The 17,517-nt window shown below is 39.8% G+C and overlaps 1 protein-coding gene across 2 annotated transcripts; it reads left to right on the top strand.

Moving 5' to 3' along the window:
• The first annotated feature begins 9,926 nt into the window (after positions 1-9,926).
• Positions 9,927-12,861, top strand: LOC118232399. 2 transcript variants are annotated; one of them, XR_004766279.1, is made up of 7 exons: positions 9,930-10,120; positions 10,296-10,574; positions 10,715-10,857; positions 10,966-11,208; positions 11,339-11,398; positions 11,497-11,576; positions 11,688-12,861. XR_004766279.1 is itself a non-coding variant. In XM_035427362.1 (5 exons), the coding sequence occupies exons 1-5, from the start codon at positions 10,010-10,012 to the stop codon at positions 11,343-11,345; spliced, it is 783 nt and encodes a 260-aa protein (XP_035283253.1). In that variant the 5' UTR covers positions 9,927-10,009; the 3' UTR covers positions 11,346-11,485. The 2 variants fall into 2 exon arrangements, 1 of the variants encoding a protein (XP_035283253.1); XM_035427362.1 differs by lacking the exons at positions 11,497-11,576; positions 11,688-12,861 and having other exon boundaries at positions 9,927-10,120; positions 11,339-11,485.
• Positions 12,862-17,517: the final 4,656 nt, after the last annotated feature.

Genomic DNA, 17,517 nt, shown 5'->3' with positions numbered 1-17,517 from the left:
AAGTTGCATTCTTCTTCTTCTTCTTGTCAGTTTTCGGCAGTGTAGACGCAAATAGGCGTATTACTGCCCTCCACAGGATATAAATTTAACAATTGCAGCTCATACTCTCATATACAGCCCTGACTCATGCAGGAACTGTAAAACTGTATTGGTGATCAGCTGGTGGTTCTCGCTTTGGCCAAAAAAAGATTTAATGGATGAATGCAACTACTCCTAGGTCTGACAATCTCTTATAGAAAGTTTCCCTCTCTGCTTTATACTTGCCACACTCCAGGAGAGCATGCTTGACTGTTTCTGGGTTTCCACACTCACATAGTCCTGTTGGATGTTTTCCTACAATGTGCAAGTAATAATTTAACCCACAATGTCCAAGCCTCAGTCTGCTAATTTTAACTGAATCTCTTCGGGTTCCAGACCAACAACTGGGTTTTTTAATCTGAGGATGAAAATAAAAATAGTGTCTTCCTTTAGTCTCCTTTTCCCATAATCCCTGCCATTCTCTTTCAACACCCTCCTTGATTTTTCCTCTAAGTTCCACCCTTCCCAGGGATATATTTAGGGGTCCAAGCAGCGAAGCTGGTGGAACCCTATTGTTTTTGTTAGGATTATTATTAGGGGTCCAAGCAGCGAAGCTGGTGGAACCCTATTGTATCTGTTAGGATTATTAGGGGTCCAAGCAGCGAAGCTGGTGGAACCCTATTGTATCTGTTAGGATTACATTACATTACATTACAGGCATTTAGCAGACGCTCTTATCCAGAGCGACTTACACAACTTTTTACATAGCACTTTACATTGTATCCATTTATACAGCTGGATATATACTGAAGCAATGCAGGTTAAGTACCTTGCTCAAGGGTACAACAGCAGTGTCCTTACCCGGGAATCGAACCTGCGACCTTTCGGTTACAAGCGCAGTTCCTTACCCACTGTGCCACACTCCGTCCTATTATTATTATGGGTCCAAGCAGCGAAGCTGGTGGAACCCTATTGTATTTGTTAGGATTATTATTATTAGGGGTCCAAGCAGCGAAGCTGGTGGAACCCTATTGTATCTGTTAGGATTATTATTAGGGGTCCAAGCAGCGAAGCTGGTGGAACCCTATTGTTTTTGTTAGGATTATTATTAGGGGTCCAAGCAGCGAAGCTGGTGGAACCCTATTGTTTTTGTTAGGATTATTATTAGGGGTCCAAGCAGCGAAGCTGGTGGAACCCTATTGTATCTGTTAGGATTATTAGGGGTCCAAGCAGCGAAGCTGGTGGAACCCTATTGTATCTGTTAGGCAGGTGGGTTCCTATGGCCCCCCACTACTCAGGCACTAAAAATCACCTATGTTGGCCAGATGGTGGCACTATAACAAGAGGGTCATACTTTAAAAGGCCATAACTCCCACACCATAAGTCAGATCAACACGAAACGTCATCGACTGATGCATCTGAATGTGCTCTACAACTTTCCTATTGGGAGCACCTATGTCCGCCATATGGTTTGCACACCATTTGGACTTTTTCATTAGGTGGGGTGCGGAAAAGCTGGAGCTCCAAATCTAAACGGTTACGACATCGAGTAAACTTCTTTACGGCAAGCGACAACCATGGCGACGCAAGTAATCCGACACCGTAGGTCTAGTTTTTAGCAGTGAGGGGAGGGTCTGAGCGTTGCGGAAGCAATAGAAGACAGTTCTTGAGCCTGCATCCATTTGAAGACGGTATCGGGTGAGTTCGTTTAGTCTTTGAATCTGTCATTATGCTGAGAAATAGCTAAACCATTTTATCGAAAACACGCTGGTATAATGGAACAATGACGGTAGCCTAATACAGATGATGATGTCTGTCTGTGAATGTGCATGCTCTGCTAAGCTGTAACCGAATGAAATGTGGGGGGAAACCCGAAATATAGACAGCTGCTACTCAGAAAAGTATAACGAAAGCATACTGGTAGATGTAAAATAAAGTGAAAGGTATCTGCGTAAATGCGCGTGCATTGCTTTCCACAAACTGATGCGTTCCCTATGAAAGAAACATAAAAGTATCGGATTGATGTTGAAGAAAAGATAGTATGCAGCAGCATAGACTATATAATAGCTTCATAGTTATTTAACCGTTTTTGGATGACGCGCAAACAGCGTTTCATATCTGTTGTCCTCAGTCAAACAGGAGAGCACAATGGCCAGCATCATTTACATGGCATTATATTAAACGTTATTGTCATTGCAAAGAGTACAAGTCAAGTACTGCGACAACGAAATATATATATATGTATATATATATATTTGCCTGCCATTTGAACTTTTTTATTAGGTGGGGTGCGGAAGAGCTGTGGCTCCAAATTTAAACGGTTACGACATCTAGTAAACTTCCTTACGGCAAGCGGCTAGAAGACATCCATGGCGACGCAACTAAGTAATCAGACGCTGTCTGGTCTAGTTTTTAGACCGTGGGGTCTAGACGGTCTGAACTTCTTAAGGGACAATATTGGGCATTCATAAAAGTATTATTTCACCACTGAAAAATCTTTTTTCGTCATAGCAACAAGGTAAACCCGACAATAGCACTAAGATATGCCAATACGGCAGTGAAACGCTGCTGAGTGAATAATGAAATAAACGAGACAAAGTTTTAAAAAAAACGCTGCTGAGTGAATAACGAAATAAACGAGACAAAGTTTTAAAAAATGATACCATGTCATTCTACAGTCAATATCTGGGACTAAATATTGAATAAATATAAAACTATATAATAGCTTCATAGTTTTTGGATGACGCGCAAACAGCATTTCACATCTGTTGTCCTCAGTCAAACAGGAGAGCACAATGGCCAGCATCATTGCATGGCATTATATTAAACTTTATTGTCATTGCAAAGAGTACAAGTCAAGTACCGCGACAACGAAATGCAGTATATATATATCAATATACATACCACATTTTTTTATACCACCGGTTACATAACTGAACAGTTAATGAGTAATACAGACGTTTTGGATTGATGTTTTCAAAAATTATATACAGTTTCACGGCGTAAAAGCCTGTTTTTTTATTTTCCCTTCGTGTCGCCCCACTACGTGGTAGAATCCGCCGCCAGTGGGTGTAGGTGTCAGAAATGGTTCTAAGGGGACGAGACTACCTGATAACGTTACGAATAGCAAAGGGTCGCAGAGTATTTAATAATGAGCGCGAAGAGCTCGGCCACACAAATAATACAATGGCTGAAGGAACACCTCAACACGTGTCGCCATCCAAGTTACCAACGGTACACAATGAAGACGGGAAACAGCTGCGGGAAAAATTCCAGCTACTTGTTGTAAGTGCAAGCCTATATACTAAAATCAGCAGTAGTCTACATTATGAGTATACAACTGTTGAATGGCTTATAGGTGGCGGTATAAATAACATGAACCAATACTTCAATCAGGACGTACAGTGACGGTTTATATTTTCATGTCATGTTACAGTATGCCTGCCGAGACGAGTCTGCCAGTCGGGACGAACTGGCAGCAGAGGCCTTGAAGGCGGCCACATGGACACTGGCCACTATAGGCAGATTGGAGCGGCAGAACCGCGCCGCCAACCAGCGAAGTCGCCATCTGCACGAGCGACTGATCAATGCGCAGCACAAACTAGAGGCCTCTGAGTTGGAGGTCACAAAACTACAAGCGACCGTGGCTTTGCAGTTTGACGGTACATTGCTACTCTGAAGGAGAAATCATGTATTTGTCATGTTAAAGCAAACACAGATCGCCTGACAATAAACAACTGTTCAATCCATGTATTCCTTTAGAGCGGAGAATGGCGACCACAGCTCGTGCAGATGTGGAAGAAGGGGCTGATGCAAGCGCGGACAGCGAGCCTACTTACGACCACCTGCCAGACTGAGGGAGGGCAGAAAATACAAATACGTACTTTATTCCTGTGTGCCCCCAGCCCTTGCTCCGTTTGATGAAGCCGCAGCACTCATTTTGTGTACATACGTGCGTGTACAGTGTGTTAATGACAATAAAATAGCATTTGTCCCACATTTATTTTGAATCGTGTCAGTCTGTCCTCCAAACTGTGTAAATGTGTGCTGCGTTTTCTCAGGGTATCGACTTTACAGAACTGCCGGCCAGATGTATTTAATCCCATTTCTCCCCTACTTTTGAGACGCACTAGCAATTAAAAACGCTAAGCGACGGCAACACCTATTGCCTAACTATAAAGCTATTATATAGTTTATGCTGCTGCATACTTTCTTGTATTCATGGGGAAGGCATATTTTGTGGAAAGCAATGCACGCGCATTTACGCAGATACCCGCCATTGCCTTTCACATTATTTTACATCTGCCAGTATGCTTTGGTTATACTTTTCTGAGTAGTAACTGTCTATATCTCGGGTTTTCCCCCACATATGATTCGTGCAGATAACACAGAAGCGTTAGATACGCTTGTATCCACCGACATTGTGCGCATGAGAACTACAGTCTCTTGATGTGTGGACATTTCCAGCCTATTTGTTGTTGCGTAGTAAGTGTGGCTGCTTGTCTCTGAGAATAATGTGAGGACAAACATTGGATTGTTCATCCTGCGTCCTATGTATATTGGCCCTGTTGTTTTAAAGACATATGAATGCAGCCAATGCCCTCCTCCTCATCTTCATCATCACACTATTGTCAATATAAGTAGGCGCTTTTCATGCAAAGTGGTCATCATTGCATGTGAATGCATGAATGCGCCAGATCTCCGCTCCACAGGACAGCCATTCACACGTCTGGCCGCTCCGGAGGACAGGCATTCACACGTCTGGGTACCACCACCCAGTTGCGCGCTGCCTAACTATCAACCTATTGTATAGTCTATGCTGCTGCATACCATCTTTTCTTCAACATCATTCCGATACTTTTATTTGTCGGATTGATAGGGTAGGCATAAGTTTGTAGAAGGCAATGCAGGAGCATTGAAGGAGACACCCGACATTGCCTTTCACTTAAGTTTATTTATAAAAATAAAAAAAGGTAATTTCAATTATACAAGTCATTACAAACAATTACATAAACAAGAAAATCTAAATACATTAGGTAAAGCATCTTCTATATTAAAAGTCAAGATTCGCATTGCCATGCTTGATGTCAATTGTCCTTCGACGTTTCAGTTCTGTTAAAATGTTCTTGCAAACAGATTCACATGACACGTAGATATGATCAATCGTCATTTTACTTCGCGTTTTCCATATGTGCTGATTCACTAGACATTATTAACCAGTATACATCTTTAGGTTTATCATCAATGTTATATATTATTCCATAAAATACAGTTTCTGGTGTAATTGAAATATTAACACCAATAGATTTAATTTGTTCCCATATTTTTTCACTTTACCCAGTGGCTGTCATTCTGTTAGACCGCATATACTCACTCTATTTATACTGTGCGTCCTCTCAATTTTCTTCATACTGTATATACCTTTCCTTTTCATACCTTTCATTTTATATATATGCTATATATATAATACATATGTCCATACGCTGCATTGGACTTTACTGCTTCTTTTGCACTTCAGGTGACATGCTAACTGCATTTCATTCTCTCAGAACGTGTACTCTTTGCAATGACAATAAAGCTGAATCTAATATAATGTAATGATGCTGGTCACTGTGCTCTCCTGTCTGACTGAGGATGACAGATATGAAACGCTGTTCGTCCGTCATCCAAAACGGTTAAATACATTAACACTTTATGAGTAACACAAATGTTTGCATTGATGTTAAACATTTCATAGACACTTTCTTGGAGTGACCACAATTTGCCACGCACAGCCGTGGGATGTATATATATATATATATATATATATATATATATCCCACGGCGGCCCGCAGGAGTACCGCGTTTCATATCTGCTATCCTCAGTCAAACAGGAGAGCACAGAGGCCAGCATCATTACATGGCATTATATTAAACTTTATTGTCATTGCAAAGAGCAGAAGTCAAATACTGCGACAACGAAATGCAGTATATATATAGAGAATGAAATCTCTGGGAGAATGAAATAGATTCAGCTTTATTGTCATTGCAAAGAGTACACGTTCTGGGAGAATGAAATGCAGTTAGCATGTCACCTGAAGTGCAAAAGAAGCAGTAAAGTCCAATTTATATTTATATTATAGCATTATATTACTTTCTGGAGAGATTTTGGACATGATATCTGTCTGTGAATGTGCATGCTCTGCTAAGTTGTAAGGAATGAAATGTGGGGAAAACCCGAGATATAGACAGCTGCTACTCAGAAAAGTATAACTAAAGCATACTGGTAGAAGTAAAATAAAGTGAATGGCAATGGCGGGTATCTGCGGAAATGCACGTGCATTGCTTTCCACAAACGTATGCCTTCCCTATGAATGAAAAAAATAAACGTATCGAAATGATGTTGAAGAAAAGGTAGTTTATATATATATATCCCACGGTGCCCCGCAGGAGTACCGCCTTGGGCTATGCGTGGCAAATTGTGGTCACTCCGAGAAACTGTCAATAAAATGTTTAACATAAATGCAAACGTTTGTATTACTCATAAACTGTTCATTTATGTAACCGTTTTTGGATGACGCACAAACAGCGTCTCATATCTGTCAAACTTTTATGTTATGTCGCGCAGTAGCCTACTTTTGGTTATAGCCTGCCAACTTCTTGGAACAGATGAGAAATTAAGATTGAGGATTATAACATGTATGCTCTTCTGTTCTTTTCTTGCTATAGCATCAAGTCTGTTTTTATAAAATATTAAGCATTCGTGCTCGGACAGCATATTATGTAGCAAAACATGCAAACGCTTTAATTCGGTTGCTGAATATTTCCATCCGGATTTTGTTTCTTAGCCCCCTATAACTGACTCAAAACGTTTGACACAGTTATGTGAGGTATGTGCTAGTTCTGCGTAATTTACTTTGGATATACAGTAAAATTAAACAGGGAAAAATCGCCTTCCGCACTTTTTGTCAGGGTAAAATAACAGGTTAATTCTAGCAATCGCCCCTTTTGCTTTTGCAAAGTGCCATAATTGTATTGCACTCAGGTATTTAGCTACTCCGCTAGCAGTAAGTTTGAAGGAATGTAAGATAGATGAAAGCAGACTGTGTATCACTGCAATATTAGTTAAAAATTTCACGCAAGTCCGAGTTTTCATTGTATTTATTCTTGTCATTTTGCGATTATATGGAAATGACGATGAGAGTCGAATTAATCAGTTCAACAACAAAATCTTTATGACGTGTGCATGTTTTCTGCTATATTACATTGCATTACATTTATTTGGCGGACGCTGCAAAAAGTGCATATCATGGTCATGGACAACTACAAAACACAGGTTCAATAAGATAGAATACTTATTTTGTACAGCTATTTCTAGCCAAGAACACAGTTTAGTTCACACAATGAACACTATTCTGACCTAACCTCTGCAAAGCCAACTAGGCAGAAGAATAAGCTACAGTATTAGAACAAATACAAATTACCAAAAAGTTGTATAGCCTCCCGAACACATTCATTATGTTTTTATGCGAACATTCACTTTGATGTCTTGACATCCGAGGTGACTGAATGCATTCACATGCCACAAATAACTGTTAACAACATTTATAGCAAACAGTTACAATCTGTATATTGGCCTGTTACATCATGTTTTTTGTTCTTGTCAGGGCAAATCTGTTCAGATACAAGTCTTTCTACAGTCGATATCTGCGACTAAATACCGTATGCTTATACAACCTTACCATTGGTTTTACGCATAGAGATGTTCCTTTTGATTCTGTGTGGTCTAATATATTGTCTTGGACAATCCGTTTGTGAAATCCGTTGCCTGGGTACCTTCCAAAATAGCTGTGCTTAATGCCACACGCGTTCTTTACGGCGTTGTCCCCTTTTTTAGTAGTCTGGATGATTGACAATTCATTTCTTCACTAGGTGAGAGCATAGGCTTTCTAACGATGTATAACGTGTAATTTTTCTTTTAGAATAGCGTTTTATAGGTCAGCGTAACCAGCAATTTTCTTTGGATTTGTTTTGATTTTGGATTTGTTTCTGGACCCCTAGCAATTTTAGACCACTGTACCGACAGAAAGCTTGTAATTACCACTTGAAAATGATGCACAGTGAGTTCCTCCAGTAAAGTTGATTTGTAGTGAAATCTGGGAATTTGTTGTGATTTAGGCTACAGCAATGCATACTTCAGACATTTTGGACACGCTGGGTACACTGCTTAGTTTTTGCATCTTAGATGTGTAGTAATTAGGGTTGGTAAAAAATGTAAAATGTAAAAATTTTCAAAGCGCTTTGCTATTAAGCCAAATACCAGATCTGACCGGTAATACCGAATTTTACCACTAGGTGTCGCACGTGACTCAGCCGCTCCCGAGTGGAACATAACAAGAGCACACGAATGAGAGTGTAGAGGCTTTACCATTGTCAAGCAAAACGCTAGTTGGAATTTCTATTTGGAATGTTGTTATGCAAAAACTCTGGTTGGTTTCTATTTCCTCCGTTGTTAACCAAAAACCGCTGGTCGTTAATTCTACGAAAACAATTAATCTATCAAGAAAAAATACTTCCTTCTCGTTTTATACCATACGATTAGCACCAATTTAGGTAATTTTTGTCATTACATTATTTAATAAAACTGCATGAAACCATAAGTCAATCAAATTAATCTCCCTAGCACTGTCTTGCTTTTTAAATGGTGTGGTCGCGCAGTGTAGACATAGTGTTTTTCTAAGACCCTCTGAAACGGGTTTTGAATGCCAGCTAGCTTTATGATAGGTTCGCGTCAGGTAGCTGATATTAAAATTCTTTCTGGTTTTAGGTCAGAATGGTCTCAACATGCTTGTTATCCCGGCTAGCTAGCTAGCTAACTATTGAATTGTATTCAAAGCAGCAGTTACTATAAACGCAATCGTTCACAAACATGCGCATGAAAATGCGTCTGTAGCCACGAGTAGCCATACTGTTGCTGTTTAAATCATTTAGAATGCTGGATTTTGTAGCGCATTGATTTTCTGTTCGGCCGAGCCTGTCCCTTTACTGAGAAATAATGCCCACCCTTGGACCAATCAGAATGGAGTATTCAACCCAGTAGCCAACCCGTTGTATAATAAAACTTGATCTCCTTGTTGCCGGCCTCGGCACTAAATTGCACACAGCCTGTCAGTGTTTTTTTGCACTCAGACACTAGTGGCTCCGTTTATAAACAATCTTAATATTACATTAATCACGTTGTCATATTGCTTATTACTAATGCAATACAAGTTGTATTTAGCGACCATCGGCACAGGTTGCTCATGTAGTCTACTTTTTCATTTGCCAGAACGTCTCATAATGACAAATGCCGGTTCAGTCAGTTTGCATGAAATCAAACCGGTTTAAGCTCGTTCATCGGACCGGACGGGTAAAACCGGAAACGGACCCAACCCTGTAGTAATTCTACATATCCCTTTACGTTTTATGAACTTGTGATCAAGAAGTTTTCGGTATACTTTAACCTGCTGCATATATGCAATCTCCCAGTATTTCTTTGTAGACTACAAAACAGCAAACTCATTTTAGATTTTTTGCCTAGACAGTTGCATTTGTGGCACTTTATTTCATTAAGAATTATGAATATAAAGTAATCTCAGCTAGTATTGTAAATGGTATAAACGTCTTCCTTTATTTAAGCCATTTTTCAAGTGTCTGTGGTGTTCACATCTGGGGTTATAAAGCTTTAAATAGGGTACCCCCTAAATGGCCAAGGATTGGCCAGATTTGGCATGTGCGCTAAGTGGTGAAAGTTGTTGTTTGCTCTGTATTTAAAAAAAGGCTGTAATGCACATTATCAGATGAATGGAAGGACTAAGTGGCCTTCATGTTCATGGCAAACACATCATCACAGTGTGAACATGTAACATTGTACCATGTGTGAATGACTTTGATGTGCAAACAACAGGTAGCAGCAGTAATGCTATGTTTTTTTTATGTGGCATCAATTTAATATAGTTCTTCCTGTTAAGCCATGGCAGGGTGTGGCTCACGTCATAAAGTCCGCCGATGGCCTGTGTCAGACATCACTGGGCATCAGCACAAGACTGTGTTTCCTGACAATTGTCACGCCAATGCGAAAGAGGTGATGTATGCAAAAGTTCCTTATGTAGTCTATAGAATCTAATACTATGTTATGTACTGTATAGTATGTCATACGACATAATTGGATACATGCAAGGTTGTTACATCACTTGGTGTTGTAACAACATTCATTAGCGTATTTATTAACATATTTGATTTGTGTTTTCTTTATGCAGTTTGTGTTCGTTGTTGGCGATTCACATCTCAGATCTTTTGCTGATGGAGTTGTGAACATGCCAGAGGGTCAGCTGTCCTTTGGTTTTATGGCCACACCTGGAGGAGATGCAACAGCGTTGCGTTTGGAGATCTCCCATCTTGGTGATACTCCACGTACTCCAGATGCAGTGTGCCTGCTTGCTCCAGGGAACAACATGACCTCAAGTCGCACTATTGAGGAGGCTGCCAGGGCCTTTGGGACTCTCCTCAGTGTTGCATTGCAACACTGGCCAAACAAGGTATGTGTGAAATCATAAACACTCAGACAAAGGCAATACTGTCCTTCAGTAAAATGTTATGTGTTCACAAAGGGACTAGTAATAGTCACAGAAATTAAGTAGGTTTTGTTTTAATGCTAATAGCAATTTGTTATTTGTAGGTGTTTGTGGTGGATTTCCCCATACGACATGTACATGCAACACTGGAGTACCAGCTTCTGCTAAAGCAGGAATATCACCGAGTTGCAGCAAAGATGGGGGTGCGGTATTTCTCAACAAATTATGTTTTCCAGCCATCCAAAAGGTATGTTCCAAGAAGTTGTGGATACAACATCACTGTTCTTGGAGTACATAGTACATTCTTATGCATGTTTGTCTGGGACTTTATTATTGTCATTACTTTTTATTTAAGGCATCTCTGGTGTCAAGATTTGGTACACCTAAGTGATGACAAAGGTATGTCTCTCCTTGCGGACTTCATTTGGAACACTTCATACAGCATCCTGCACACCCCTGTCAATCCTGTGCCACTTAGAGTGCATCCTACACTCAAACGATGCTTCCACAAAAACAAGAAGAAGCATGGTACTTCATCACAGCCACAGTGTGTTGCTCCATCTCAGCGCTCAGCAACATCCTATCGGGCCCTTTCCAGGTAATAACTGCTCTGTGTGTTACATAAAATTGTCCAGTGTTCGTGGTGTCCAATATTTGAACAATGTTCTGTCTCTGCTTTTTTTTTTTTTTTTTTCTAAACCCATACGTCTGTATGTTCTTTCGTGCAGCTGTTAAAATGAAGTATGTCGACCATGACCAATGGACACACCTGCTGCCTACTGTTCCAGGTAATTCTTGCATGCCAATGTGTCTGTGTCCCAATGTGTTACTGTTACGTTGGAGACCCATATTTCATTTAACTCACGTTATTTGTCCTTGTTTGTAGATGTAAGGATGCAGGTTCGGGACCGGCGTCATTGTATACGTCAGCATGCTGCCAAAGGACTGTTTGTTGACATACAGCAAGTACGTTTGTGTTGATGTATACACTTTGTAGAACTGTTCAATGACATTTTCTAAAAAGTAGGCCGTAAGTATTCAACGTAATTAACTCCTAACATCAACTTGTCTTTACAGCGAATTCTCAGTGGGGGTAGGATGGAACGCATCTTTGACACATACGTCCTATGTTACCCTTCGGCCTACCGCCAGAACGCCAAGTCGGTCCATGACCCAGCACCCAAGTCTGTGGCTGAGAAGAAATCTCTGCACATCAAAAAGCTAAGTGGTGCTGGTTCACGTCATGTGGGTTGTAGGCCTCTGGTAGTAGTTGACAGGGTCAGAGAAGTTGTAGAACAGCAAGATGTTAGGGACAAGGTAGTAAGGAGGAGAAAGATGGGAAACATACACACCAGTGTTACACAGACAGAACAGAAGCAGGAGTTGCCTACTGAGAGAGTACTGAAACAGGAGTTGGCTAGTCAACTAGTACAGAAACAGAAGTTTGGTACAGATGAAGGAAGTGGTGTTGGTCAGGGGGAAGAGGGTCACATGCCTTCAGAAGTAGGCAAAGGGCTTCAGGATACACAACACATAAATGGGGTACATAGCTGGGTGATGGTAAGTAATTTGTGTTCCCTTCCAGCGCACTTTTGAATGTCCCAATACGTTTAGTATTGCAGAACTGTGTGATGACAACACATTGCCAATAACTTGTAAGCCAAATGGGGTGAAATCATTGCCAAGTAAGACATCAAATACACTGTACAACAAAGGGGGGAGGCCTTCTGTGCATGACACAAGTGGGGGAGATTCAGACCATAACAAGACAGTGTGCTTACAGACAGTAGCTCATGCTGATACTGAAAACAAACAAAAAGAAATAAACAGCAGGCCAGCTGCAGTACTTGCCATAAAAAAGGCCAAGAACCACATAAGAGGAGGTGTAGGTGGAGGCAACTCAATATTTGAGACGGCAATTAGCATAGCAGAGCAGCATGGTATCCAACTTAGAAGTGGCAATCCAAACAAGGCCAATGGTAATTGCTTATATGAATCTATTATTGATAACATAAATGCAAGACAATGTTTTGCAGAACATTTGCCAGAAAGGCCTGAGCACTATAGAAAGGTCTGGAATACTGTAGGTGAACAGAAAATTAAGGCATCTCCATACTATCCAAACATATATACAGAACAGCAGTGGAGAGAAGCATGGCAAACTTTGCAAACAACTAACCAATATGACCTTGACTATTTTGGTGATATGGCTATCCTTAGTTGTGCTCATACTACTAAGAAAGATATCCTTGTTTTCAACACACCTTGGAAAACAACAACTGCTCAACCTCATAGTCCAATATATGTAGATATCTGCAGATGCAATAGATCCAGCAAATGGAAGATACTGATGTTCCATTGGTGTTGGCATACAATGGCCATCATTTTGAAAGCCTCATTCCTGTTTCTAACGTTGATGTTAACAAAACAATTGTTTTGGTGGATGCATATAAGACTGGCACGTATACGACTCCTAGGTCTTTAGCACAAATGTTTCAGCTCATTGGAAATGATTTACACGACACAGAAACAGATTCTCCCACAACAAGTAAAACCATATGTACACAGGCCACAGAAAACCAGAAAAGAACAAAGCTTGCAGCTACAACCAGTAATGTACAGATTCAAAATTATGCTCCAAAATCCCACAAGTTAGATGAAGGCAATAATACCAGCGATACCGTAGCCATAACTTTGCCAGATGTATGCAACAGCTGTCAAAAGCCATTTCAAACGCTGCTGGTACATTTGCGCAGATCAATGTCAATTACATTACAACTTCCAATCTTTGCATCAAGAAGTAATTGTGAAACACGCAGACCAAAAACCTGTATGGCAAGGTCCCAAACGTCAAAAATTGCAAAAACATAACCAAACTGAGGTCAATGTAGGCCTAAACCATGTTGAACAACAACCTCTACCATGTCAGAAAGCGAAAGAGGCCACTCCAATTGAAGCCAGTGCAATAAAGATGAAAGTTACAAGGAAGAGACAGTTGCAGGGTAATCCTGTAGAAGTCACAGGAAAAAATGTTTCACCGTGTAATGTAAATAAAAACACACAAAGAGATTGTCCCAGAATAAATGAAACAATATATAAGCAGGCCAAAGAAAACCACAAAAGAACAGATCTTCTCCAGATTCAAAATATAGGTCCTAAATCCCACAATCTACACAAAGCCAATAATACCAGTGATACCATAACAATGACTTCCCTAGATGTATGCAAGGGCTGTCAAAAGCCATTTCAAAGGCTGATGCTACATTTGAGCAGGTCAATACAATGTCAGTTACATTACAACATGTCTGAGAGCAACCCAACAATGCCTAATCCTAGTGTAGATTAAGTTGTTTTTGTCAATGAAATGGAAAGCCCATGTCTCACATTCTCTCCTTTCACTATGCAGCAAAAAAAATCACTTTGTTCAAAAATTAACATCATACACAACTCACCTGAATACGTTCATACACAAGAACCAGTTCCAAGGAACATCCCAATGAGTGATCCTTGTGAGACAAAGGCTATTGTAGGTGATGGGAACTGCTTTTTCAGAGCTTTGTTATTTTCCATTAGTGCAACTGAAGGTCATCACAGAAAAATCCGACTAGCTGTGGTTAAACATATGGAAACAAACGCATTACAGTATGCTCCTATTCTCCGACATGGATATTTTTCTGTTGAAAACTATGTAAAAGCATCACGCATGAAATATGTTCAAACTTGGGCAACTGAGGTGGAAATACAAGCAGCTGCAGATCTCTTCGGAGTTAATGTTTTCACATACAGTCACAACAAGTGGTTCAAGTATTCCACAACAAATGAAAAGACAATTGACACAGCTATATACCTGAAACACTGCAACGCATCTCATTATGAAGTAGTTACATGCGTTAAGCAACACAATTCTGACCTATGCACTAAACTCTGCAAGAAATCCAATGACTGTCCACAGTCACATCAGATAATCAGTTCTTCAAGTCGACGTGAGCTTGACAGAAAAAACAAGCAATATGAAATCAACAAACAGTTTCGAGATGCAAAAAATAAACGAGGAATTAAAAGATACAATGAAGATGAAAACTATCAAAGAACGCAGCATAAACAAATATGCCACTGATGCCCAACACCAAACAAATGTGAAACAGTACAGTGCACAAAAATATGCCACTGATGAATAACATCGTGCAAATAAGAAAAAGTGCAGCATAGACAAATATGCCACTGAAACAACACCAAGCAAGTACAAAACAATACAGCATAGACAAATATGCCACTCATGACTAACACCGTGCAAGTACAAAACAATACAGCATAGACAAATATGCCACTGATGAACAACACCGTGCAACTACGAAACAATACAGCATAAACAAATATGCTACTGATGAACAACACAAGGAAAATCTGAAACAGTGTAATATTACCAGAAGGATTGAATCAAAGAAACAAAGACAACAAATGGACTACATTGTTCAGGAATTCAAAAACAAGGTTAGCACTGGTCCCCAATATGTCTGCTCCGTATGCCATCGACAATTGTTTAAACAACAAGTCATACAATGTAAAAAAGACACATATGGGAAAAAAGGCAATGCTACAGCTTCATTGGCCAGTAAATGCATTACTGAAACATACCTTCACAAATGCGAAAGTGCCTGTGTAAAGCACTGCACAGATCCTAATAGTACACTGTGGATTTGCTACACATGTCACAGAAAACTTCTTAATGGAAGAATGCCTCCGGAAAGTGTTGCTAATAATTTGGTTTTGAGTCCTATTCCACCACAGCTGAAGAACTTAAATTCACTCGAACAACATTTGATTGCAATAAACATTCCTTTTATGAAGATGCTTGCTTTACCAAAAGGGGGACAAAATGGTGTTCATGGACCTGTCACGTGTGTACCATCTAATGTCCCTCAGATTGCAAGTGTACTTCCAAGACCAGATCATGATGATTTGATGATCTGTGTGAAATTAAAGAGAAAGTTAACATACAAAGGCCACTATGAATATCAATATGTAAACACTGCTGCTATTCATAAAGCTCTCGTACTTGAAACAACATAACCCATGGTATAAAGATATTACTTTCAACAACGAATGGATTAATCCACTGAACAAAATTCAACAACCCAACAACCCTCTGTCTTTTGACAATGAAACCTGTGTTGAGATTAATCCAGAAAACACTAATGAGGAAGCATCCACTGAAACAACACCAGATGATGAACACATTGATGAATCAATACATGATACACAGCAACATGGAATGTTCAATGATACATGTTTACAACCTGTTGATATTGTCCAAGAGGTGATGGATCAGCACTTTGATGGAATTTTGTCTATGACCCCAGCACAAGACAACAACCCAGTCAGATTATTAACCAATGAAGGCAATGAAGCAAAATGCTTCCCTGTTCTTTTCCCCAAAGGAACCGGTACTTTTAATGATACCAGAGAAGAAAAGTTAACCATATGTAGATATTTCAATAACCGGATACTCAATGCAGATGAAAGATTTGCAAAAAACCTGGACTACAATTTTTAATGTACAATATTTATCTGAGATTAACCAAGTGGTCTCAAATGTATCTATTGCACTAAGAAAAGGATATGACTCTGGCAGAAAAATTACATCAGACATGCTAATGAACGAAGATTCACTTCAAAGAATTGTCCATTTTGACGAGGGATACAAATTCATGAAACCTATCAGAGGCACACCTGCTTTCTGGCAAAGTGTTCAGAAAGATCTTTTTGCTATGGTTAGACAGCTTGGAATCCCAACCTGGTTTTGTTCCTTTTCTTCAGTTGACATGCGATGGAAAGAGACATTGCAAATTTTCCTCCGGCTAGAAGGCAAACATATAAATGCTGATGATCTGGACTGGTCAGAGAGATGTGATCTCTTGAGAAAGAATCCCGTAACAGCTGCCAGAATGTTTGATTATCGCTTTCATTGTTTCCTTAAAGATGTCATCATGTCACCAGCTCAACCAATTGGAAAAATTGTTGACTACTTCTACAGAGTGGAATTTCAACAACGAGGTTCACCTCATACTCATTGTCTATTCTGGGTTGAAAATGCACCTCAAGTTGATAAAGCTGATGATGCAGATGTTGTAGCATTTATTGATCAATATGTGACATGTGAAATGCCACCTCTTGATGATAAGGAAATGCACGACATTGTCTCTACTGTGCAACAACACAGCAAAAGGCATTCAAAGAGCTGCAGAAAAAACTTTTACTGCTTTAACTTCCTGCGGCCACCATCAAAAAACACTTTCATCATAAGGAATAAAATTTCTGAAGAAATGCACCACAATAGTGAGCCTAACCAAAAACAACCTCAACAACAAACCAATCATCCAAGGCTTTCAATGGAACTTGCAGGACTGATTATGGAGAGAGTACGGCAAGTAGTCATGAACACTGACATATCTTTTGACTCTGCGGATTCCCTCTTTTCATCTATTGGTATATCCCAGGAGCTGTTTGAAGCTGCATACATACGCATGACAAAAAAAACTAATGTTGTTTTACAGAGAAAACCATCTGATGTTTGGGTTAATCAGTATAACACACAACTTCTCCGATGCTGGAATGCAAATATGGATATTCAGTATGTTGTTGACGCCTACTCTTGCATTGTGTATATAATATCTTACATATCTAAGCAAGAGAGAGAAATGGGATTATTGCTACAACAAGCCCAAAAAGAGGCCTCAAATAACATTGATGCTAAACTTGCCTTGCGGAAACTTGGCAGTGTTTATCTTCATAACCGAGAAGTATCTGCACAAGAGAGTATATACCGACTAACCAATATGAGACTCAAAGAGGGATCAAGAAAGGTTCAGTTCATTCCAACTGGTCAACATCCCATCAAAATGAGTCT

Source organism: Anguilla anguilla, chromosome 7 (genome assembly GCF_013347855.1).
Source record: "Anguilla anguilla isolate fAngAng1 chromosome 7, fAngAng1.pri, whole genome shotgun sequence".
Lineage (NCBI taxonomy): Eukaryota > Metazoa > Chordata > Actinopteri > Anguilliformes > Anguillidae > Anguilla > Anguilla anguilla.
The sequence above is the reverse complement of the archived record's forward strand: the minus strand, read 5'-3'. Positions and strand labels throughout refer to the sequence as shown.